General features: G+C 39.5%; 2 protein-coding genes across 3 annotated transcripts; one reads left to right on the forward strand and one right to left on the reverse strand.

The window, feature by feature from the left end:
• The first annotated feature begins 1908 nt into the window (after positions 1-1908).
• PRPF38B (pre-mRNA processing factor 38B) lies at positions 1909-10418 on the forward strand. The gene is made up of 6 exons (XM_014885505.2): positions 1909-2290; positions 5560-5628; positions 5916-6067; positions 6151-6211; positions 8738-8961; positions 9200-10418. Exons 1-6 carry the CDS (start codon positions 2012-2014, stop codon positions 10053-10055), a joined length of 1641 nt encoding a protein of 546 aa, XP_014740991.2. The 5' UTR covers positions 1909-2011; the 3' UTR covers positions 10056-10418.
• FNDC7 (fibronectin type III domain containing 7) lies at positions 9603-26664 on the reverse strand. 2 transcript variants are annotated; one of them, XM_014885449.2, is made up of 13 exons: positions 25812-26664; positions 25360-25378; positions 23447-23701; positions 22538-22798; positions 21788-22045; positions 20272-20526; positions 19312-19569; positions 18607-18861; positions 17469-17723; positions 16637-16897; positions 16022-16051; positions 15454-15513; positions 9603-14980 (listed from the first exon to the last, which is right to left on the reverse strand). In XM_014885449.2, the coding sequence occupies exons 1-12, from the start codon at positions 26067-26069 to the stop codon at positions 15476-15478; spliced, it is 2403 nt and encodes an 800-aa protein (XP_014740935.2). In that variant the 5' UTR covers positions 26070-26664; the 3' UTR covers positions 9603-14980; positions 15454-15475. The 2 variants fall into 2 exon arrangements, with proteins under 2 accessions (XP_014740935.2, XP_088026222.1); XM_088170096.1 differs by having other exon boundaries at positions 9603-15513.
• Positions 26665-26729: the final 65 nt, after the last annotated feature.

The following is a 26729-nucleotide window of genomic DNA, read 5'->3' on the forward strand; positions in this document are numbered from 1 at the left end:
AATTTGGAGCAAATACATTTCTAGGTTGCAACTATATGAGAGGTTTCAGCATCACTACCAAAGAGTGAAAGAAGTATAAAAAGGTGATCTGATAGAAAGTAAAAAATACTGAGGTTTGGAACATATTTGGCTAAATTCCAACAGGAAAAGGTAAATGCGTGGAAATACAATTAGGGCAGTATAAACTGTAACAGAAGTATGGGCTGTCTTGAAGTGGTTACACAATAAAAATTAAGGAAGTGCTTCAAACAATAATAACGAAACCACTTATGTTCAAAGAAAAGTTACTACTCCAGCTAACTGCCCTCAGAACAAAATCACTGTTATAAAGACACTTTCTTCGTTTGTGAAATCAGTTTTTATGATTAGTTCTCCAATTTGATACGAGATTGTTAAATGGGTATTTACTCCACCAGTATGGTAGAGCCATGCAAGTAATGAAGATTTTGTAAATGTCTTTGGAAATCAGCCAAGATGAGAAGAGGAGGCCAAAAGGAGACTGGTGATTATTGCTAGAAAAGAGGAGTGAAAAGCCTTGATAGCAGAACAGGCAGCTTAGAGCAACTGTTAGCTGCCAGGGCCCTGATAACACTTCTCTGCTACAGTACAAGCTCTAATGTACTTGAAGGGTCAGGGTAATGAAAATAAACTGTTTCTCAGTGTTTCAATGTGCAATGAAGAGTGAAGGTATTTTAATGTTACTTCCAACAGTATTTATCTCCTCTTTTCTAAATTAAAAACCTGGGTTAGCTCTAGCATGTAGAGATGCTATTCCCATGGATGATTTCATACCAGCTTCTCCCTATATCTGTTTCCTGATGTGCTGAGCAATGGGGAGGAGCCCTTTTGTGTAGAACTGAATATACTTCAGCACATTACAACCAGCTTGCAGTCATTTCACTGAACTTTCAGAGTATTTTTGCACGGTCATTTGATGTTTAAAATATTTTGGCGATTCTTCTAAATCACACTTTCAGTCTCCCTTTTGTACTTTAGGGTTAAAGACTGATGCCAACATATGTAACTAGTTATATTTGGTTTGAGTTTTTTTGCTTTTGCAGGAAAAACTAGATGATTTTCTCTTTCCTCTTAGTAATTATATGTAGACAGTGATTCTCTCTTAGCTATTTAACCTAATTCTGCTTGTTCCAAGTCTATGTGTAGGACTATGAGTTTCAGAAAGAGCTGTTGAGCTGGAATTGAGCAGCAGGGAGCATTTGGAGTTTTCTGGGTGTTTGAGGGGTTCTCAGAGGCTGCTCAGCCAGGTCTTGGCCTCATACCCAGTACTGCCATCAAATGAACAGGCTGGACCATGCCGGACCATGCCCACTGCCGTGTCATTGCCCTCCGGGGCTCCAGCACACTGAACGTGCCCATCCTTTTCCTTTCTCCCTGTGGAAAGGAAGCTGTGGATGGATGCCCTAACCCTTCAAGCCCAGGTTGGATGGGGCTTGAAGCAGCCTTGAAGCAGCCTGCTCTAATGGAAGGCGTCCCTGCCCATGGCAGGGGGTTGGAACTAGACAGATAAAGCTTCAAGGTCCCCTTCCAACCCAAGTCATTCTATGACTTCTTTGCTTCTCTACTGCTGTGGAAGCAGAAGCTGGCAGAAGCGGCCAGCGCAAGCCGTGCCATGGCCTCATTACCAACGACAGGGGACCAGTTTTCAACGTTGTTAAATCGGTGGCTTAATCTACTGAACTCCTTGTGACGGTGTCAGCAGCTACCACCCTCCGGGCCACGGAGTCCCCTCACTCTCCCCTGCGGTGAGGTCCCGCCTGCCGGACCCCGGGCTGCCGCGAGTGCGGGGCGAGCAGCGGGAGAACGCCGGGGTGTCAGCGGGAGGGGCCGCGCCGAGGGTCCGGAGCTCCCCCGCCCTTTCCCCGCGGGTCGGTGACGCGGCCCCGGAAGGCGCCACCGTCACTTCCCCGGCCGCCATCTTGTCGGGGCTGAGGCAGCGCCCGCCGGCCCCGCTCCGTGTGCGCGGCCCGCCTGCCCCGAGCGCCGACCCGCCATGGCCAACAACAGCCCCGCGGTGGCGAACTGCCAGGGGCAGCAGGCGGCCCAGCACCCCCCCGGAGCCGTCCCGCCCGTGCAGCAGCCGCTGCAGAGCGGGGGCCCGAAGCCGGCGGCCTCGGGCAAGCAGGGCAACGTGCTGCCGCTGTGGGGCAACGAAAAGACCATGAACCTGAACCCCATGATCCTCACCAACATCCTTTCGTCGCCCTACTTCAAGGTGCAGCTCTACGAGCTCAAGACCTACCACGAAGTGGTGGACGAGATCTATTTCAAGGTGAGCCCGCGGGCCGCGCTGGCGCCGGGCCCAGTTTGGTTGCGGCCCGCGCCTTTTGGCCCCTTATCTTGCGGTGAGGGATGGGAGTAAATATGGCTTGTGTTGCTGAGTTGAGGGAATCCAAGGCTCTGCCTTCTCAGCCTCACCAGAGACGTGTTCCGCGTCGGATTTGGAATTGCGGAGCTGTAAATTGGGTTCGAAGAGGGCAGCCTGAGCGGGGGCGGTGGGGGCGAAATGGCCGTCTGAGGGCTGCGCCTTCAGCCGGAGAGAGCGGGGAGGGCGCGGATCTGCCGCCGCCGCCACGGACCGGCCCTTCCCGCAGCGCCGGGCTGCCAGCGCGCCGTGTGACCGCACAGGAGGGATGGTGCCGACCGTAGGTGTCTGCCTGTGGCGTTCGTTCTCGATTCCAGGTTAGGATTCCCTCCTCCATAACTCAGCTTACAACTTAACGAGTTGGTTTTAGTTTTTCTCATGGCGTTAGGTAGGATGTGCTGGGGAGATGAATGATCTATATCAGGGCACCTATGTCTTGGTTCTTGTTTTGTTAGCAGGATTGAATCAATTTTGCACCGGGGCTTCCATCAAGCCACTCTCCCAGGTAGAGGTATGCATAATTAATGCTAATCAACGCAGCCACTTTCTTTCTTCTGATAACGAGACCAAAATTTAGATAATTCAAGCTTAGATAATTCAATTAGTCACCCGTGTTTTGGTCGTTACTGGCGTATTTTTTCAGGTAAATTCATTTTGCTTGATACTGTGTCAGCTGGTGGGTTTCAGTATATTTGAAATAAATAAAATAAGAAGCAAAGGTAGCCTTTTTGTTTCATTTATTCAAGCCAAAGTAAGTTACTTAAGGTACTATAATTGTTAAAAATAACTCCACCACAGTATTTTGAGATTTTTGGCAGTTTGCACTTACTTACGCTGCTAGCTTTTTTCACATAAAGATAGCATTTCTCTGCATGTGCTCTGTCGGTTGGAGCTGATTATTTATTTCTTCTGATACTTCGTACATGTAACATATTGTCGGCAGCATCTCTCCAGTTATTTACTACATGCTGCATGAGAGACTCATGACTATCTGAATGGAAAGAAGCAGAGTTTACTTACGCAATTGATTTTTAGAGCTGAAAAAATTGTGAAAGAAACATATTTTCAGAAAATTTGAGAGCTTACTCTATTTTTAAAGTGAACCCCTTCAAATGCACTGAAAAGTATTTGGTGCAATTTGTCATCTTTGTACCGGTAGAACTCGGCAGCATTAGCTCAGATATTTTATTTGCTTGACCTACCGTTTCATTCCAAAAGTGATTTTATCTTAAATTTAGGAAGAATTTTGACATACCATTAAAAATCTGCACATTGATCTGATTTGTTTACTGAACTTGACAGTGTGACTCAAAACTGCATGCTAAATAAAGAGAAAACTCAGCCCCTTACTCACTCCTGAGTAATGGCTGTACGGGAGAAGATAACCTGATGGTTAAGCTGCTTCATTGATGTTAAGAATGTTTGAATTCTCTTCATGTTTTAAGATTCCTGAATACTTACTGTGGGTTTTTTTGTTAGTTGTTGTGGTTTTGGGTTTTTTTTTAAATGAGCATGGTACCTGTCATAGCAGCTGTATTTTCAAGTGTATTTGTCTGCCTAAGAAACAAGTGGCTCTTCTAGAAAATTTTAGAATGCTAGGTGCTGGATTATCAGGAATGGTGATTGTAAGTCACACAGGCAGATAGCGATAAGGACCATCTTTGAAGATGTGGATTGTGTCCAGATACTTGAATTAATTAACTTGTAATTCTAGGCTCCTGTTTCAGTTCTGTATGTACAAAGTGTAGGACTTCCTCCTTTTTATCCCTGACCTTTAACACCAATTGCATGTCCTCAGCTTCATTTCATCTGTGTATTTCTGACAAGTTAAGCATACAAAGCAGTCTTTGTGGGATCAAAACTTCAAATACTCATTTTTGGAATGAATGTTGTTTTCAGGATTTTGTTGTTTGTTTTAATTGACACCTGTCAAAACCATCATGTTTATACTGAATGTAATTTTCAAAAGTTGAAGACTACCTTTTGTGGTAGTGTTATACTCGATCTTTTGACTGAAAAATGCTTTTCATTTCCTGTGAGAGGCAATGCTATATAACCAGAAGAATATGCAGTATTATTTATGTAGTATCTGTGAACTTCTCAAGCTAACAGTACAGGAAGTCATAGTGGATTTTGAATTGTACAGTATTGGCATATCTCATATTTCCTGTTTGGCAAAGACAGCAACTGTAAAATGCCCAAACAAACAGTTCAGCAACTTCTGCTGTTAGTGTAGCTCTGAGTTCGTGTGATTTGGGCATAATTGGTTTTATTTCATGTATTGTTAAAGAATCTTAATTTGTGAAGTACCATATAGCATGAACTCTTATTCCCCATCCAGTGTATCCTTCGGATACACCATTGCATTCTTTTTTGTCTTTTGCATATATTTTAAGTTGATGTGTGTAGGAAATATGCTTGTTTATTGAGCCAGATATTGGTTCTCTAAATTTCAGAATTTCATTCTGAGCTTGTTTATGATTCTTACTGTCAAGTTTCAGGATTGGTGTTGATTAGCTGTGTTTGTGTGTTCATCCCTAAATGTATCTCACAAGATTTGTCTTGGGCAAATTTTACTTGTTCGTACTTAGGAATCATTTTATCTAAGAACATAACTGCAGTCTAAGAGAAAAACCATGGACTTTATGTTTGTTAAAATACTACCCTTGATAAACATATTTCTTTTGTCCTAATAGTAAGTGATAAAGAAAAGAAATCTCTAGTTAAGTTCAGTTTAGAAATGAGACTTAGGAATATGAGACTGTATATTTTGACTTTTGTAGCTGTCATCAGCAGTTACCGCTAAACTTGTAAGGAAATAGTTTAAATAAGGGTAGTTGTTTATTCACACAAGGAAGTAGTAGTGATGGGATTTAGACTTAAAGTATTTGAAGGTATGTAGAGTATAGTATAAGCATGGATATTTCCTTTGGAGTTCTCGGATTTAAATTTCACTGAAGATTTTGGCTTTAATTTCTTAATGTGGCAATCTAAAAAGCCAAGTGCTTTGCTTTAATGACAAAGCAGACTTGATCTTGAATTTGCTAGAAGACAGTTTTTTAAGATTGGTTTAGCATATCCATTGTTGTATCAGGCTTGTGTGGTAACCTAAACATTATGAAGGTTGTAATTGTAATTTTCTTTCTTTCCCCCTGTCCCCCACCTCACCCTTTCAGGTTACGCATGTTGAACCATGGGAGAAGGGCAGCAGAAAAACAGCAGGCCAGACAGGGATGTGTGGAGGGGTAAGTAGAAGTACGTGCCTTCTTAAACTTTTCTGTCTGGTGAATAACTTTCCAAACCATATATAAAATGTGCTTGTATGTTGGCTCTAGATATAAAATATTTATTTTAAAGAGTAGATACATTCTTCTTGTTTCCAAAGCTGTGGATGTAAGTAGTGTTACTTTTTTCCCATAGCTTTGTTTGTAGATTTAGATTTTATCCTGTGCTAGTTCTCATATTCTTTTGTAGGTTTGAGATAATGTCTTTGTGACTTCTGCATCCTCACCTAACTTTCTGCTTTTGAAAGGTGCGTGGCGTTGGAACTGGAGGAATTGTGTCTACTGCTTTTTGTCTGCTCTACAAATTATTTACACTGAAGCTCACTCGTAAGCAAGTGATGGGCCTTATCACTCATACTGACTCCCCATATATTAGGGCTCTTGGATTTATGTATATTAGGTAAGTATCAATATCATCAACTAATGACTGATCTAATATGCAGAAAGCTGTATTAAAATTTTACCTTGTTTTTGTGCTTAAAGGTACACACAGCCACCTACAGATCTATGGGACTGGTTTGAATCCTTTCTTGATGATGAGGAGGTATGTCGGCGAGGGTAATAATTTGTTTTCTTTTGTTTCTTTTCATATTACTACTTTAGGCTTAAACATTGCTTGATAGGGTTTTCTGTTGTTTGAATGTTACAGTGTTATGTTCTTCATTACATTATGTATGTTAATTAGTGCAGGAAATGGGTTTGAGCTGGAACCTGGGTGATTTCTCTTAGATTTTGAAGATCTAACAGATTTTTTCATTGGTTAAGATGTTACTGTGTCAGATTTACAAAGCCATGTGGAACAGGTGTACTGAATCAGAATGCAGACAACAGGCTATGTGAATGTGTCTTCTACGTGTTCTTTAAAATCATAGTTACTTTTAGGTAAGGTATAGTAAGTCATGTGAGTGCTAAATTTGTAGTATCTATTTATTACTGGGATGGAGGAATTGATGCTTACATAAAAGAGTGGGAACAACATTTCACCTTGGAAAATATTGCCAGAAATCTCTCTGGTTATTATTCATGTCCTGGAACAACTATACCCAGGATTTCTTCGGAGAAGAAGCAGAAACCCTGATTAATGCATAAGGCATTATTTCTGGAACCTTGATGTCTTTGTTAATGGGGCAGATAAAGAGAGGAGTTGCTAACTGAAGAAGCTCAGTAAAGTGCCTGCATTATTATGCAGTCAGATAGGAGAATACCTTTAGTATCCCAGTCCTGATTTACTGTTTGGAGAAACAGTAGGGAGCTGGTGGGTGAGATTTCTTGGGCTATGAAGACACAGTTTTCTATATACCACTGCAATTTGTATTTATGAGCAGATTTTAAATTATATCCTGAATTTAAGACCACAACAGGAAGGATCACTTTCCATCTTCAGTGTGACAAGTAGGCATCTACCTGAAGAAATTTCAAATGTTTTAGTTGCAAATGATGTCCAAATACTGGTATTAAAAATAGTGTTAATTATACCTGTGTCTAACTGCAGTGCAGTGTATGTATTTTAAACGGCTTCTTTCATGCTAAGTATCAGAAATACTGAGCAAAGGAAACAGCTGGTAATTTCAGGTAAACCTATGCTATAGTAGATTTTTAACAAAAATGGAACCAAATTGGACTCTTGCTTGAATCAGTGTCCTTCTCCCCCAGGCAGGGCTAGCTAATGAATTCTCCACAACGTTGGACTGTAATTTATGAGAAGGATTGGGGTGGCTTCATTCTCAGAGTCCCACAAAGTCAATTCCTAGGACAGTAAAGCAGTCACAAGTGCAATTCATTGTGCAGGTCTTAACTGGTTCATTATTCAAAGCACATTTTTTGGTTTTTACATTTCAGTTCTTGCTGATACTGGGTATCAAGATGTGTTTATTTCTTGTTGTTTAAAATCTCCCATTATATTTTTTGAATTAGTGTTTCTTTCCCAGCTGCTATCAGTAGCTTTGTGTTACGTAGAAAAACTGCTTGGGGCTGCTTAAGTTTCTTACCAGTCCTGGTCAAGCTCAATAGGATGAAGCAAATTTTTATATATGGAATTATTTAAACCTACAGGATTTTTTTTTCCCTCCAGTTCTTAAATATGTGGAAGCAGTTCATCTTTTGTCATGCTGCTGTGAAAATCTTCCCAGGACACAGAGTTACTTTTCAAAATGCTTCTTATGTTTATTTTGTTTAACTGTACGTACTCTCCAGGTGCTACGTTTAACTCCTCTTTTTCTTCTTTAGATCTCTGCAGCGATTATATTTGGAAAAACTGTATATCTGAACACTTAAATGTGTGTGAGTGCAAGCAGTTTTACGTTCAGATTTTCTCTTCCTGTTTAGATAACAAATCTCACTTTCCTTGTGTGCTTGCACTATAGGTTTGGGACTGACAATAGCTGACTAACATGTCCTGAGCTGTGAGAGGGCATAGCAAGAAGGCCTTCATGCGGTAATGACCCTTTTCAGAGACAATGGTCATCATGGATTATGCGTTTCCAATTATTTGTTCATTTATTTATTTTTTTACATATTTCTAAATTAGAAACCTCACTGCTTCATGGCAGTTGGTTTGCTATTGCTTCCAATTCTGTTAGGATGCCATTTTGTACTAGAGATTTTTCTATGATCATTTTTAGATAGGCAATGATGTAGTTCATAAATGATTTAGGCCACAGGGTTGGGTATGATGATACACAGTTGTACACAAAATGGAGTATTAAATGTAGTTTCAGAGGACTTCTCAACTTTGTGGCATTTAAATGCAATGCAAGACCATACCATATAACCAGACTGTGTAAGGGGATTTTGCATTAATCTCTTCATCGACAGTCCCTTACCATCCAGATGGCTGCAGGATTAGTATGTGCCTGCATGCATATATATTAAGTCCCATTCCCTATCTGTAACATTCTGCCAAATCCAAAGGGTGCAGAGTTTGAATTTCTCTAAGGAAATGTATTAGAATATGAGACAAGTAAACTTTCATAATCATGAGACTTCAATAGGACAGTAATGTAGCAGCATTTTTTAAAATCAGTAAAGAATATTTTTGACCATCAGGATATTTTTTGCTTGTATTTTGCAGGACCTGGACGTGAAGGCAGGTGGGGGTTGCGTTATGACCATAGGGGAGATGCTTCGTTCCTTCCTCACTAAGCTTGAATGGTTTTCCACATTGTTTCCAAGAATTCCTGTGCCAGTCCAGAAAGCCATTGACCAGCAAATTAAAAGCAGACCTAGAAAAATCAAGAAAGATGGCAAGGAGGGGATGGAAGAAATAGACCGGCATGCAGAACGTAGACGTTCAAGGTCACATACACATTATTTTAAAAGTGAATGTTTAAAGTTCAATATTGAACAACTTATTACCAGCAACATGTTGTCTTTTTCACTGAGATAGGTTTTAAGGCAACAGTTTATGGATTAAAATAATCAGATGATATTTGGTATTTAAGATTAAATATAGGCTCTGTGTGTAAAGTATAAATTGGAAATATCTTAACTATTGAAGGAGGTGTTTCATATATAATATCTTCTATCTTAAAAGGTCTCCAAGACCAAGATCCATCAGTCCCAGGAGGTCTCCCAGAAGATCCAGAAGCAGAAGTCACCATCGGGAAGGCCATGGATCATCTAGTTTTGATAGAGAACTAGAAAGAGAAAGAGAACGGCAGAGATTAGAACGCGAAGCAAAGGAGAGAGAAAAGGAAAGGCGGAGATCTCGAAGCACCGATCGCTCACTAGAACGGAGGCGAAGCAGAAGCAGGGACAGATACAGAAGCCGGAGTCGAAGTCGTGACAGGAAAGGAGATAGAAGAGACAGGGATAGGGAGAGAGAGAAAGAAAATGAACGGAGTCGGAAAAAAGAGAGAGATCATGATAAGGAAAGAGGTAGTGAGAGGGAAAAAGATCGATCTAGAGAAAGGTCAAAAGAAAGGAAAAGTAAGGGTGACACAGAGGAGAGAAGACACAAGGATGACAAAGATGAGAAGAAACACCGTGACGACAAGAGGGATTCCAAAAAAGAGAGAAAGCATAGTAGAAGTCGAAGCCGGGAAAGAAAGCATAGGAGTAGGAGCCGAAGCAGGAACACAGGTAAGCGCAGCAGAAGCAGGAGCAAAGAAAAATCAAGTAAACATAAAAATGAAAATAAGGAGAAGTCAAATAAACGAAGTAGAAGCAGGAGCAGAGGAAGAACAGATAGTGTTGAGAAGTCCAGAAAACGAGATCAGAGTCCCAGCAAAGAAAAATCCAGGAAGCGTAGCAGAAGCAAAGAACGTTCCCACAAACATGATCACAGTGATAGCAAGGACCATTCTGACAAACATGATCGTCGAAGGAGCCAAAGTACAGAACGAGAGAGCCAAGAAAAGCAACAGAAAAACAAAGATGAGACTGTGTGAATTCTTTCAGAAGTGGATCACATTGAATCCTATAAATGTTTGATTAAATCCTGCTTATTTTTTCTTAAAGTTGAGATTGTGCAGTAGTTGATGAGCACTCTTCTCCAACCTCCCTCTAGGCTGCAGATTGTCATTTCCTATTTTGGGTAGGGAAGTGCCTTTGTAAACCCATTCAATGCATTGACGGTTTCAAACCATTTGTTTAGTTTAATTTGTAATGCGGAGATTGTTCTTGCATTTTTATTGTTCAGATGTTTCTGAAATGTACAGTCTGTACATATGTCCTGAAAATGTTTTAATTCCTTTGGCATGGTTGCCATGTTGGTTAAATTTGTATGAGGCAATAAACTGCCACTAATTATACTTTCTGTTTGTAGACGTGGAATTATGGTTTGTATCCTGAAGTTAGCATGGCTGTGCTTTCCATAATAGTATGGCTTTTAGGGATGGATCTGGAATGTGTATTATAGCTGAGATATTTATGTGCGTACAATGTACATTGAGGGCTGCAGATTTAGAACTAACATTTACGTCCACTGTACCTGCTGTTTTGTCCAAAGCTTTTAAAATGTATTATGTTGATCACCAGTGGTGTTAAATTGAGTGGACTTTCAGAGATAGTGGTTTTGATGCAAGGATTTAGATTATGTTGGGGCTTGTTTAGTAATTCTGTAGAAAGGCTACCTCAAGCGGACACTGTAAAGGTTGACGGATGAGTACCGTAGCCATCTATGCATTTTATTTGTTTGAAGAAAATCCATGTAAGCTTCCTTTTCTTTTTTTAAACACAGTTTATGCATTTGTGGTCCTTTAATGTTTTTAAGCAGCTGCACTCTGTCATTTATAATAATCCTGGGCTAATAAAGGCATTTAAGATGGGAAGAGGGAGGTAGGAAGAAGAAAAATATTACAAAGGATTTCAGTTTCAAGCTTCCAAAGCATTTTTATAAGTGTAAACATTTAAAATAAGAATTAACTGATAGTGTCCTTTTTTAATTCATATTTTCTACAAATAGTAAAGATCACAGTTTGTGCTGAACATTTCATCTGGCAGATTTTTTTTTAAACAGGTTGTTAGAAGCAAAAACCAAAATGCATTATAGCAAAAGATCATACCATTAAAGTCCATAGATTATTCTGATGACTTGTATACTAAGTGAGGAGAACCATCTGGAATAAACTCTCATTAATTCCTTTGTATTGAGTGTCAGCTTTTCCCTGCACGTTCATTGCCAGTTAAAGAGTGCTTCAGTTCCTCCACATTTTATTTTCAGATCAAGTGACACTTGGTATGAATAAGGGATTTTATGTAATAAGTAAGTTACAACAAAGATGTAGCAAACAAAAGAAATGCTTCAGCGCCAAGATAGGAAGAATATGAAGTGGGAATCAGTCATGAAGTAACCTGAGGGTAGAAATAAAATATTTGTGCCTTTTTTTGCTTCTGTGTGATGCAGGTCATCTAGGCATATTTCATTTTAAACATCCAGGGAAAACACTGTTTGACTTCCAACAGTATACTTCATTCCATAGTATTCCAAGAAGCAAACTTCTTTTCTTCCTCCCAGCTCTTCCTTTTTTCTCAACTGTAATATCCTTTATCTCCATGATCCTTAGTTATCAATATTTTTTGTTAGTGAGGTTGTCTGCTTATATTTTGTTACCTGATTTTAAATCTGAGCTTGTAACAAAACTTAAGCTTCAACAAATTCATTCCCTTGCAGCGTAAAACTAAAATACTGAGCTTTCATTTAAGATTGGAGAAGAAAAGAAATATCCTGTCTAGTGGATTACTAGAACTGTCTCTGCAGTCTGCCAAGGGATTGCATGGCTTCTGTCCAAACAGTGAGGACAACTTTAATTTATCTTGTTTGTGTCTAGAGGGCTTCTTTTGGCCTTGTTTTTAACCTTCAGTTTCTGAAACAAATATGTTCTTAGGCAGAGAGGCTGCAGAACCAGTGTTTGTCAGGGAAAATGGATTACTGATTTCCAGGTGTTCCTTCAGGGCTCTTCCTCCTCTTCTGAGACTGTTGGGTAATACAGTGAAGTAATGGTTTATTTGCAGGAAAAAATGCAGGTACTTGAGAGACAATCTTTGACCTGAGCATGGACAAGCACTGTCTCACTACAACAAAGATGATGGACATTTTGATACAGCTTGTGCAAAGACTGGCCCATCCCAATATCTTTTTACAAGTGTGGTAATTTTAGGACTCTGCTTTTATTTTCCTATTTTATAAGTAGTCCTTTTTGACTTCTGAATTTAGTATGATCGATATGTACTTGAGTTAGTGTAATGGAGAGTGCAGTACTCACTGCCAACCAATAGCTGTGAAAATTACTTGAACCAAGACATTTGTCTAAAATTATCCTTGGGATTTACTGTCATACAGCTCTTCAGTTTGTATCCAAGGTCTCTTAATTCCTTCTTGTCTTTCTGATGCCATTGTATTTCATGTGCCCTTCCTTAAAAAGCAGAAGAAGCTGCAGGGCTGTGAAAGCAGCTCTGATGAGCAGAGGTGAGTGGAGTTGCTGGTGCTGCCCACTCTGGTGCAGTTGTTGCAGTGCAGTACAGCTGCACTGGACATTCATCTTGGGGCATTAGAAGAAAATTTCTGCCCATTTTAGCTGGAGGAGCTCTGGTTGCAGAGCTGTTGTCTCACAGTCTCTGCACTCATTCTTCAGTTCTCAGGGTAAATGACTGACCGAAGCACTATGAACCCAAAGTTTCCATAGCATGCCATGTGTCCATAATAGCCTGGCTGGGATAGTTATCCTTGTGAAGCTTCATCTGTCTTGGAAATTTCCTGTGGCTCCAATGCTAAGTACTGGAATAGTAATATTATTAATAATATTAATAACCTCCTACAGCATAGAAGTTCCCCTCTTTAGGGGAACCTGAAGGAATTTGATGAATTCTGCTGGCTTTAGATGTTTGAGCCCTTTGCCCCACTGTGAAGCACATGTAGCTTTAGGTATAGATGACCACCAACTATTAAGCAGGGTAAAACAGCATTTAAGTGCCTCTCGAGGTTTTGCAATGAGGTTGTCATTTTATCTTTTCACCAGCAATAGTTAGATGTGGTAGAACACTAAATCTCAGTACAACTGGGTCAAGTCTGCAATGAGATGAAGGTGGATTTTTGCCAGATCCTTCAGTGGATTGAAAACCTAAGTTTTGAGCTATTACTTCTGTGTCAGATGCAATTAAAGACAATGTGTATTTTAAATAATATATACAGATTTTTTTGCTGATGTTCATACTTGTGTAATTCCAACTAATACATCTTTATGCACTGCATTTAAATTTTTTATTAAGTAAGCATTAAATAATGCTGCTGTGAAATAGCCTAGGTGGTTTTAATCACCTAATTTGTTAGTCCACATGATTTCACAGCTACTGCTCTCAAAGCATCCATTTTAGCATATCCATATGCTGCCTACCTCCAAGCCTTCAAGAGGAGTTTTCTTGATTCTCAAGTCTTCTTTTAAGAGGCTGTGGGATTGGGTTGTTCAGGGGGTTTTGGTAGGATTTTTGTTGTCTGATTGGTTGAGAATTTTATTGCTTGGGGTTTTTGTGATTCTTGAAGTCCAGGACTTCATACAAGTAAATAGTACAGTAGCAGCATCTATAAAAACATGACATCTAATTGTCCTTCCCTGTGATCTGAAGTCAGCATAACCCATAAAAGTATGCTTACCTCAGTCTGGAGAGAACCTGCAACCAAACCTGACCAAATTTTTTAATCAGCTCAGTGAATGTCAATGCTGTTTCACTTATCAGCAGTCTTAACCATTAGACAATTGTTACTAGACAATGTCTAATGCCTGAATAACAACACCTTGAGTTACACAGTGTCACAGTAGGAGGCGTGTATCTAGCTCAGTGTGTGTTGCTTTTCCTCCCTGCTACCCACATTTTTAGAGCTGAATCAGTGTGTTTTTTTTCTTGAAATCATGCCTCTATTCAACTTTTTGCCTTTTTTTCCCCAACAGACATACAAGTAATACATTCTGATACAATTACACTACTTTTCAGTGACAGAAGGGAGAGGAGCTGATGAAAATAGTACTACAACGTTGTAGTGTGTAATTGAGGTGTTAAGATCTGTACCCCAGGGAGAATTAAGAAAACACACACCAACAGTTTAGAATGGCTTGACGTACATTAGAGTTACTATTAGAGCATGGAATTACCAGAATTGCTTTGGTGTCAAGAAGTAGTTTGGGGCTTGAATTTGGTTCTAAAAGAAACCAGTTGTTTTAAGATCTCTGGAAACCCAGTTGAACATGCTGTGGTGACAGTGTTTGGCAATGATGTCTGCAAAGAAGAAATACTGAAATAGAACCCTCAGGGAAGAAAGCTGTTTAATTTTTTTTTTTATTGAGAAATAAAACCAACTTTCTGTTAACTAATGCAGGGCAGTTTTAAATAGTTTCCTAAAGAAAGGCTTGATTGTGACTAAATGCAGATCATGTTTTAAGAAGCAGCATATAGTTCTTGTTCCATCTACAAGCAACTTATTGAAGCATGAGATTCCCACGAGACCTTGCACAAGTGATCAGAAGCATTGGCTGATACCTAACACCTGCTGTGTTCTCTGAAGAAAGGCAGTTCCCAGAGTGGATAGTGTCTGTTTTATAAGCTGAGAATAGTGCTAAAAACCCTGTAGTCTTTGGATACCTTGGTACACATAAACTTTTGAAGACTGTTAGATTACACACGTTTGTAGAACCCTTGACCTTAAACTTTGCTTTCAAAGTCGGCTAGAAAAGTAACCACTGTGGAGTATGAGAGAAGGTCCTGCCTGGATTAGGTCTCAGATATGGCTGAGATGTTCAGCTTTCCTGCTCCCAGTCCTCAAGCAGCTGTGAATGTTGCTGTTAGACACAGATGTGTCTTTCCAGCTTCAGGAGAAAAAAGACTGAAAAATAACATTTAGGGAGAATGGTGTTATGAACAATGTTAACATCCAGTTTAGCAGTAAATGAACAGCAGCAAAAAGGAAATCAGCCCTAGGGGGAAGAAGTCAGCAATGATTTCTTGCCATCCCTCTGAGACAGGAGCAGAAAATAGTCCAGAACACCAGAAGAAAGTAAATGAGTGCTGAAGAATATTTTTATCTGTTTGGATTTTAAGGGATTTTTTGGGGAACTACAGCATAGTGAAGTGAAGGCTTAATGAAGTGAAAGAAGGTTATTATAAATGGAGGAGAGGATAAATCAGTAGTGCTAGCAGAAATAGACAATGAGATTCAGAGGTAAATATGGTGGATTTTAACAAACCATTTATGATATACAGGTCTGGTGAAGCATTTCCCTCCAATCCCAAAGATTTAATCAGCAGGAAAAGCTGGATTCATACATTGTAATATGAACTGCGATTCTTATAACTTACCTCATCTGAACCACAATTTCATCTAGATGTGTTTTACATTGCTCTTTCCTCTAGAAATAACTATAAAAGAATTCGTAAATTTAAGACAATTTCAGTTACGGAAAAGCAACTGTCTTAAGAAATTTTTGTTTCAGTGGCTGCTTTTGAAGTTGTTTCTAGCAGTTTACATAAGCAAATAAAGCACTATCCTGCTGAAACCCAAAAGAAATAAGGTAGAATAGATTGAGATAAGCCACACCTTTTTTTTTTTTTAGCAGAAGTGCCACCTATCTTCATTTGTAATGGGATGTGGGAAGTCTATAAAAATAAACCTGCCTTTTATTATGTGCTATCAAATGAGTAGTAAGTGTTGTGACCATGCATGATAGTATGCAGGCCATAATATAGGTAAGGTTTTGGGGTTTTTTTTAAATATACATTATAAGATGGGGGAGGGAATGAGATAAACCTACATAAAACTACCAGAAGCCTTGACTATCAAATCTATATGCTATATGCATCTTATTTGAAGAGGATGCAAAAATAGTTTATAAACGTCATGAATTTTTAATGAATGTACTGCTCTTACCCATTCCAACAGAGCTTCCAGAACAGGTGACTGAAATGACATGAATCAGTGGTACAAGTGTTAGGTGTCAGGTTGTAAGATGGAAAATATTTAGTCTGCAATGTAGTCCATCTCTACTACTATGCAATCCCATCAGATAGCAGTAGTTTTATAATGGATTAAATCCATGCCTTGGGAAAGGCGAAGTAATTTTTTTCCCCTTTACACAATTTTTACTTAAAAATGTGCTTAGGTATGATTCATTGCAGTTAATGATTTGTTTCTTTATTTTAAAAATGCCTAAAACAAAAAAAGCTCATTTATTTGCTTCTATGTTCTAACCATTCCTAATCTCCCAACTGAACATTAATACTTCTGCATTCACCAGGATATGGGTGATCCAGTTAAGAAGCACCTGTGTAAATAACTAAAATAACTATGTCCAGACCCAAAGTGCTGCTGTGATGTTCCCATCACAGATATTGCAAGACTGCACTCATAAAGTTTACTCTGCAGTCAACATTGCAGTAGAAAAGTTCTATTCCATGCCACCTTTACCTGCATAACTTTGGATTAGATTTTAGCCATCTAGCATGCAAAGACAAAAAAAAAGGTACAAAGAAATTTAAATTCTACCTGAATATATTTTCTTAGGACAAAATGTGACCTTTGGCCCCTTGTCAGTCACTGGAGCTACCACCACAGTGTAGACATCCCCACAAGGTATCTTGGTGATATCACAGTGACTCAGACCCGAGCTGGGGGTACAGCTGAAATTGCCCTTTGAGCCACGTAAGTCAGCGTTGTAGTTTATTGTTTCATCAGAAGGTCGCCAGAACACCCTGATGCCATTGTTGTTGAGTCTGTAGAGTTTCACCCCAGAAGGGCAGCAAGCACCTAAGAAAGTAAACATTAATGAGCAAATTTTGTGAACTCACAATGCATTCTAAATTTCTAGAGTGCAGTTTAAGCCAGATTAATATTATTGCCAGCATTTCAAGGAGAAAATTATTATTTCACAAAGCCAAAATAATTCTTGAACTGAACTAGGAGAGAAAAGTTTTATTAGAGTCATTTTATGGGGCTGGAGTTCAGTCATTGTTTTACATGTTGAAATATTGTTGCTCTCACCTGACATAAGACCTACCTTAGAATGCCCAGAATCCTTTTGAGGTCTCTAAAATTTAATTATGCCATAGCATAATTTAAATTAAAAAACTGTTTCTGGAGCAATATTATTAGACCTTCTTTATATGGCCAGCTGATGGCTGTCATAAGAACAGGTCTTGATTATATGAAAGTATTCTGAAGTGCATTTATTTAAAGAGGGAACTGCTGGTGTGTTAGACAGCTGGTGTGTTAGCTGTGTGTTGAATTTCAGCTGTGCTATTTTTATGAGAGGAACACCACACAAAGTACGTTGTATACTGAGTGTTTTTCTTCCCAATTGCATTTAAACTTTACGTACTGGAAGAATATCCCTGATAGGTGCAGCTGGATGTCAAACCTGTCTCACTAATGGCTCTCAGAGACACTGTATAGTTGGTGCCACAAGTGATGCATCCCAGGAGACAGTAGGTCTGAAGTGTGTGACACTTTGCCTGTCCTTTTGGAGACTCCAGTGTTGTTACATATGTCTGTGCACCCCTCCCAACAGACCAGCTGATATTGGTTACCGACTGTGTCACTTGGGCTAGTATCAGGTCATTAGGGCAACAAGGAGCTGAAAGAGAACAAGAAAAGAGAAGTGAATTCCGTTTTGTACCTGAAGAATGGAAGGTATTTGGAGGGTTGCAGGTAGAATAGTACATGATCAAGAGTAAAGGAATGAAAAAGTGCATACTTTTCAGGCATGCTGAAAAATAGTTGTCTCTGCTGGCAAGCCTCAAATAAACAGAATGTCAATATAAGATCAATTTGTCTCTAACTGTGTGTTAGAACCCTGGAATTATTATAAAATGATTGTTCACCAAGATTCTAAAAATTACTAAGATTTTTCATCAGAATATCAGAGTACAGAGTATATCTGTAGTTTAGTTAAGCAGGGTCCATCTCTACCCCTCAAGTCATTTATCTCAGTCCAGCTCTGTCTCTGTTTGAAGTCTTTTTCTCTACAATGTAATATGACTGCAGCCAAACTGCCTGTTAAAAATAGACCTTGGTGTACTGGGCCTGGGGATTGTCTGGAGAAGTGACAGAGGACAGAAACCTGTCAGCAAACTAATAGCACGAATAGTGGGTAGGATGTGTTTTAATCTGTTCTTCACACTGCTTATTTGTTGAAATGGACATTACCTCATTGCCTCTCCTGGTAATACTAAATATCAAAATGTTGACAAGGAAGTTATGCATTACATTAGTGGCTTATGTTATTACATTTTAGTTAGCTGTGCCAGAAGATAATTGGTTGCACTAAGCCCTCTCAGTCTGAGGCAAGTGCCAAATGACCCTTCCTTGTCACACACACAAAGATAGACAGGTTTATGAAGAGGACATCCAGCAATACATAGTACAGTGTGCACATATTGTAAATAAAAAATAGCCAAAATAGCCAAAACCATTTAATTTTATGCTAAGTATGTTGAACTATACACAATTCCCCATACCTGTCTCTAAAGGGATACTGTAGCTTGGTAAGCTCTGTCCTGCTGGTGATCTTGCTATAGCACTTACAGAGAAAGCAGATCCACAGGGAAGATCCATTAGGGTACAGGAATTCCTGGTGCTTGTGCAATGCCAAAGTCCAGCCTCTCCTCTGGCAGTGACAACATACGTAGCTTCTTCATTGTTAGGTTGCCACTGCACACTGATTACAGATAGACCCTCCTTTGAAATATTTTTAATTTCAGGACTGCAGGGAGCTGAAATATTTCATATTAATAGTATTTAAACAGATCATTTATGCATACTATATAAGTTACATGTGAAAACTGAATTCCAGTTAGAATCGACAAATTACTTTGGAAAAGTATGTGATCTTTATATGCTTTACTCCTGGTGAGAACTTAGAAAATGTGACAGAATAGACAACTTAAGGATTTTGTGTATAAATTGTAATTCTGATTTTCAAAATACTGGAGCTATAAGAAGCTTTCAATACAAATTTGATATCCTTCTTATAGTGTATTCTTAAGGACTTTCAGTTTTGGAGTTGCTGTTTTTTTTGGTTTTTTTAAAAAAAACCAAACTTAGTAAAACAGTTAAACAGTAACTTAGCTCTCCACTAATTTTCTCCACGTTTTTTATGCACGAATCACTGTGGTGTATAACACTGATCTCTTCAGCGGAAGGAAAATGAGTGATGACACTACCTGTTGCCACGTGCTGAGGCGCACAGGAGGTGTTGCTGCCCCGGGCCTCGCTGAAGGAGTACACGGTGATGTTGTAGGGGGTGCTGCACTGCAGAGCCGACAGGGTGCAGGCCGTGGCCGTGTCCCTGCAGAGCACCACGCCGCTGCCACCCGCTGCTCGGGTCTCGTACAGGTCAGCGCCTCGCACAGGAGCCCAGGTGATCCGCACCGTGTCGCTGGACATGAACACAACCCTGAAGTCACTAGGGCAACAAGGAGCTGCGAACAGAAAAGGGAGACAAGGAAACCCGAAGGGGAGTGGAAAACTGGTGCAAATAAGAGCTTTGTTTCATTTACCTATGTGCTTCATGTCTTCTCCAGAGGTGACCAGTACTGTGCAAACAGTCTAATGAATTCCGGATTTACTTATTAAATTAATCCAGCGGTACTCCTTCCAAATCGATAGAGGACGTACTAGTGTTTAGGTCAGACACTGGAATTATGTATGTCCTTGGTTTAAAATTTTAAAGGTCTAGAGGTTAAATAACAATGTTCTTCTCAATTTCCCGTTGAACTTACTATTTTTTTCATTTTCTAAGTATGAAAACTCCCTATGAGGAAGTTGAAGTCTTTGGAACACTCTTCCTGAGGTAAAACTAAAAAAGAACCAAATCCAGACAGGACTAGAGTTCAAAATGTTACGCCAGGTCTGTGTACTATTCATATGTCCTTGCCTGATGATTGTGAATTGTTAAACTGTTTTCAAGTTTGTACGCACGTTATTGCACTTGACTATGCAAGTTAAGTTTAATTGCAATGTGAATTGTTTCTTTTTCTCTGCCAACCTTTGTGTGTTATGCCCAAAACCCGAATAAAAATAGAAGTTTAAGTCATTATCTTCCCATAAAAATGTCAAAATAGCTCTACCACAAATACAATTGAAGGATCCAAATGAATTTGCAGGAATACATGGCTACTTACCAGTAGTGTAATTGAATACATCACCTAAAGGACTCTGCCCTGCCTTGTTATATGCAAAGACACTAATGAAGTAAGTGAAACCACAGTCAGACTGGAAATGGCATTGAGTATATGATGTGTTGCAGTGCACTTCCAAGCCATCATCACTCTTCACAAAAACCACATAATAATGACCCAAACTGACGCTAGACCACGATACCAGCAAGTGACCAGGTTCATCCTCCTCAATTGAGATGTTTACTGGTGCACAAGGAACTGAAAAAACATAGTAAAAAAGGGAAAAAATTCTCAATACAATTATTTTTTTCTTTCTTGAAGTTATACTCTTGGGATTAAAGGAAAATCAGGGATATACAGAATTATTCTACTCAGCTTGAACAGTTGCTCTGTCTTGATCAAGAAAACAGCAACTTAGCAGCCTTTACAGAGGTTGCTGCTTATATTTAGATGACAAGTAGATATGATTTTTACAGAACAAAATGGATGTTACCATCATGTTTTACAGAAACATCTGCTTAAGGAGCCCTCTGAACAAAAACAGTGGCACCAGGCAATATTTCAAAAGGAACTGGCACAGTTGTGTTCACAAATAGTAGGTTTGGATAACAATTAGAATTCTAGCATGAATAGCAGTTGGCATCCAAAAGCCTCTATATTTCTGTATAAAACCCTTTATATTTTTGTATAACATTTACTGTCTGTGTCTGAGTAGAACTGTCCTTTGCTTAGGTTTCCTTTCTGTTGGCATTCCAAAATGCCCCATTAAACTGCAAACTCCATGGCTATTGTTTAAATAACATTTACTCTCTTTCTAGTTCAGTAAAGCACAGCTTGCTGCTATTAGAATGAATGTACATGATCTAGCTGAAGCAGCGTTGGCTGAGATTACAGCCCACAGATTGATGGTTGTCTCTTGCATAAGGCTCTCTCATCCTGTTAGGTGTACCACAGAGTTGATCACATGACTGATCTCCCAACTCCTATCAAAAGTCAAAATGAGGCAGCTTACATCAAATAAGTAAATAATGTTGTGTATTTCAAGTAGCATATAAGAAAAATAAATTGTTTAGATTTTGATTACACAGCCACATCTAACAGGTCAGGAAACAATCTCTGACATGGCAGCGGTGCTGTAGCTGAACTGAGCAAGCTCCTGTCCTGAATATGGTTGATGGTTTCTTAATTTAGTCTAGTGGTGTTACTTTGGCTGAATGTGCTTTTGTTGACCCCTTTCTAACAACTGGATGTGGCCCAGAATAGTTTTATGCTCAGGCAGTCCTTAATGCCATTTCCTCACAAATTTCTTCTACCACTGCAAGTTCTTGTCACAGAAATACAAAGAATGTTTAGGCTCTTACTCCTGCAATAGAAAAATATATGGCATAATTCACGAACAAAGGGCAGAAGCAGAACTATTTGAGAATCACCTGTGAGTTGCAATGGACTCATTTACACTTGAAATTAAAGAAGTAGATGTTAAAATGCCCTAAGCTACATAAGAATCAGTGACACATACCAGTTTTTAAGCTTACTGCATCAGTAGGTTCACTGGATCCAGCATCATTGTATGCTGTGACAGACACATAGTATTCAGAGCCACACTGGAGGGATGGCACTACGCAGGAGGCAGAAGATGTGTTACACTTCAGTTTCAGGAGTCCACTGAAGACTGTGACACTGTAAGTTAGAGCTCCTTCTGTTGGCATCCAAGAGACAACAGCTCTTAAAGCACCACTATTGAAAGCTACTTTAACATCCACTGGTGCATCAGGACCTATGGTATATCAATTTGGAACACATAAATATAACTTAGATTATGGCCTACAGACATGATCTCTTTCACAACTTGCAAACTAAATGCTTTTGGGGTGCAAACCTTACCCTCATTCATGTTAAAATTACATTTTTAAAAAGGAATAGTTCTAGTTGACCACTGCTGAAACTCCCCGATTGAGTATTTGCTTCTCACAACTAGAAAAACCCTCAAAATCAGTCTGACCTTGTGTAGCCTGTATCCAGACCTATCCTAAGTACAACTGTAGTGGACAGTAAATGGGACCTTTGCCTCAGTCATGTTCACTAAAACAGCCATGTCATCTGAGCTTTCATAAACTTTGAGATGGGGCAAAAATATGATCTGAAAATCTATTCAATGGATCTTTGAAAAACATAATACAATCACACATACACATAAATACTTTCTGGTATATTGTTGCTGTGTTGTTTTTGGAATGCTGACTTGGTTTCAGAAAAGAAAATTTCTTACTTGTTCTTTGGTTATACGTGAAATCATCTCCAGGCATCCCATTGGCATTCCAGGCATAAGCCTTGATAGTATAGAGAGTTCCTGGATCTAAATTTGTAAATATCAAGGAGGTATTGGTGGTGTTCTGCTTCAGCATTCTGCCCAAGCCATCTGATCTCATGAGTGACACAGAGAACCCAGCTGCCATATGCACAGCTTTCCAGCTCACTGCAATGGAGTCACAACTCGGAGAATGAACAGACAGAATCGGAGCAGCCAGCACTGTTGAGAAAGAACAAAATTACGCTTGTGGTTTTTCAGTAGTACAATTTGAAAAGGCTAAATTTGAAATGAATATACAGAAAAAACAATCACTAACCCTGAGTGACAAATTCAGTGACAACAAAACCAGAAAAAAATAAATTAATTCAAGGTCAACAGAATAAATTTGGAAAGTGATTTGGTGCATCAATTATTCTATTGCATGTTTTGTGAAATGAACAAAAGTTGTACAGAAAGCGTGAAGGGCTGCATGCGCTGAAGAATGAAAATCACCAAGAAGATACAGAATTCCCTGTCCTCTAAGTTTCACATTGTCTTACTATTTTATATTTTTGATTGTTTCTTCATTTCTTCTATTCCTCCAAATTATGCCTTTTGTTAAAGTAAAATACATATATTCATACAAATTCTAGTGAAACTCCCAACTGAACTTTTAACTTACTGTACCATCATAAAGTAAACCATTAATTCAGACTTTTGTCCTGGTCATTAAGTCAGATGGCTGAATTCTAGTCCTCAAAAACTGAAAGAAGAATGTGATCAGTACAATTTAAAATAAAGATTATAATAATTCGGGATTGGTACATGCACGAATGCTTTATGTTATAATAACATTACAGAATTTAAAATAAGATTTTGAAAGTCCACCTGTTTTTACTTTTCTGAAAGGTGAAGGCTGGCTTTTTCCTCCTGAATTGATAGATCTGACAGTAATTCGGTACAAGGTGGCAGGCTTCAGTCCCGTCACTGTGCCTGGAGAATTTTTTACTATTGTTTCAATGAAGGAATCTCCATCTTCTGCAGTCAGCATATAATTAGTAGCCCCAAGTACTGCTCTCCATTCCACTGTGATACTGTTGCTAAGTTTTGAATAAGCTCGGTCAATAACAGGTATATCTGGAGCTAAAATGGAAATAATGACAGATACTGAAGCTGGAAAAGACAGTCCTGTGGAACGCTGTGTGCTCTGAACATTTAAAAAAGACAAAATGCAGGACAAATAGTCTACACTTTCTATGAATGATTAAAATTTAAGTTAAATGGACTTTCAGTGAACATTAACAAAATACACAGTCTTGTGATATTCTAAATTTTATCTTTCCATAAAAATAGTACTCTGAAATCACTATTGTAAGACCATTATTTAACCTAGGTTGCACTGAGAGGTTCTCCTTTAAAACAAATTAGCTGTATTACTAACTAAAGTGATATACAAAGCAAGATATACAAAGCAGTCTGAAATAGAATCCTGAACCATAGGCATTTCTATATTAAGGCAACATACAATAATCTAGTCTGGAAGGGATCATAGGAATTCACCTAACCCCTTGCTCAGAGCAGATATACTTAGGTATTCAATAGCATGACAAATTAAATATTGTAACAATGCTTTGGTGTTATGCTCTGCCATTCAGAAGGAACTCTTGTGTACTGCAGACACAAAACTGACTGCAATAGTGTATTTCTTAACCACGAGCAATTTATGTTCAGAAATCAGGATTTTCACACTAAAAGCAGCATTTATAAAGCAATTACACATATTGCAAGGCTGCAAAACACACACTAGAAGAGAAAAAAGATAAAATGAAGGTACATTCCACATAAAATTAAGAAAAGGAATGTAGAAGTGTTTGGGATGAAATGGGTACCTCGAGGAAACTCATTCATAGCAAGGCAGCTCATGTGGGCTTTGGGAGACCTGAGCAAGGATTTTACACAGCTGCTCAGCTAACATCTATGTGCTACATATTCTCTTCTGTTAGGCAAGACTTAAACCTGGGTAAGGATTTCCTGCACAGAAATCTTTATGAATTGTTATGAAAGACAGTATTTTAACACAAACTAAAAAAATATAGAGTGCAGTATTTTGCTCCACAATTGTGAAAGACCCATCGGCAAATGTTCTGTAGGCATGGTCAGATAGAATATCTGGGAGCATTTTTACAAATGGGACAAAAGAGGGTGTCTGACTGTTACTGATAAGAAAGTGCTTGGGACTAAGAGCAGATGTTAATGCTTAGTTGAGTAGCTGTGCAATAAATTCCAAAATATTGGAAATATTTATTCATAGGAGATTGTGCTTCTTCTGGTGTGGTTTTTATTTTGATATTTTTTTGTTTGTTTGGTTTTGGTTTGGATTTTTTTGGTTTTTTTTTTTTTTTTTTTTTGTTTTTTGCTGTTTCTTTTGTTTGTTTTTTAATTATTAAAATACACAACAATTATTTTCTTGCAAATATGGAAACTATTTTTTGTACCACAGCTATGGAATGAACAGCAGAATTTGTTCATCCGAGTGTTGTCCTTGGTTCACACTAGTATCAAGGCACAAGTCTAAATATTTATGTGAGTGTCCAACAGAATTGTGACTCCTCAAAATGAGATCTAAAATTTATTAAGATATCAATGTAATTTTTAAAGTCTGAATCAAGCATGAAAACATTTTTTGTTTATAAAGCTACTAGAACTTACAGAACATTTTATTAAAAATCACAAATGGGGGTTGTCTTCAGACCCATTCAAAAATAGACAGGCAAAACCAAAATATAATTTTGAATATTTACCTGTGTTTGCTGAAAATATCTGAAAAGGAAGATGTAACAAAGTTAGAAATATAATGTGAAATATTTTAATTTGAAAATTAAATATCTAAGGATGTTAGTAACAACAACCCAAAATACTATGTTTATTAACATATTTTACTGATAAGATGTATTTGCTCAGATGCTTTAAGCATGGAAAGAGTACGCAACCAATGAGATTTGGTACAGGTATGCAGATTGTACTTCTTCTGCATTTTCCCCTCTGAACCTGCCTATTAATCCCGTTTGCAGTTGTTGACACACTTTGAAAGTATTTTTCAGTCATATGTAAACAGTGCAACACTGTGATAGTAACGAAATACCAACGTGGGAGCGGATGTCTGATAGCGCTCCACCCTAACGCTGAGTTTACTTCTCCGAAGAGTACAGTATCATCGCTAAAACAAGCTTGACTGCGAGTAAGTCGCACTCACCATTTCTAGGCAGCTGAGAAGCACTCCAGTGAACGCTAACCATTTACTTTTTGCACGGCACATCTTGTCAGAAGGTCCCGCGGGGCGAGCCGAGGCCGCTGGCCGGCGCTGCTCCCAGCGGGGCTGTGTCTGTGGGCACCCGCGGGGCACAGGAGGTCGCGCGGGGCTGGCGGCTCCTCCCCGCTGGATCGCAGCTGGACAGCGGCCACCAAACCCCGGAGACACGGGGCCACCACAGCACTCGGCTTCTGGCCGCATGGCTGGGGGGGTCTCTTCCCTTCTCTTGCAGGGTGCAGATTCTCCATGGTTTACATAAGACTCGTAAAATAAGGTAAATTAAATTTGCTCTTCGGCTCATTGCATTTTTGCTCACTCACAAGGATCTTTTCTGTCGGGAATGATGCCCTCACCGTACTCCCCTTTGAATGGCACACCGCCATACAGACTGGGAACTAACTATTCTTCCTTATACCTGCCGTTGCGGAAAGAGAATTTTTCCTCGCATTCCTTCGTATTTGCTCCAGTTGCTGGTTTCCGTTCGAGAACACGACTTTACGTCTGCAAACTGTAACTTCTGACAGACGATTACAGGCGTCTGTCTACATACGACAGTGTTTTCCTAGGTGGTTTACACGCATGTCAGGGAGAACCTGGGGGCCGCTGTCATGAGGGAGCCCCGGGTTTTCCCCGAGGGGACTCGGGACCAGGGCAGGTTTCGGGAGCCACCCCCGCCAGGCGGTGTCCGGTTCCCCCCTGCTCCTCACACCTGGCCAGGGGCCGCCTCGGGGTCGGGGGCGGCTCCCGCCGTTCCGGGCTCACCGGAGCAGCAGGAAACTCCTTCCTCAAGGGACGAGCCCTTGTCACCGGGCACTTCCCCAGTGAGAATTCCGGACCCCACGATGGCAGACGAAGAGAACC

This window comes from Sturnus vulgaris, chromosome 9 (genome assembly GCF_052056855.1).
Source record: "Sturnus vulgaris isolate bStuVul1 chromosome 9, bStuVul1.hap1, whole genome shotgun sequence".
NCBI classification, from domain to species: Eukaryota; Metazoa; Chordata; class Aves; order Passeriformes; family Sturnidae; genus Sturnus; species Sturnus vulgaris.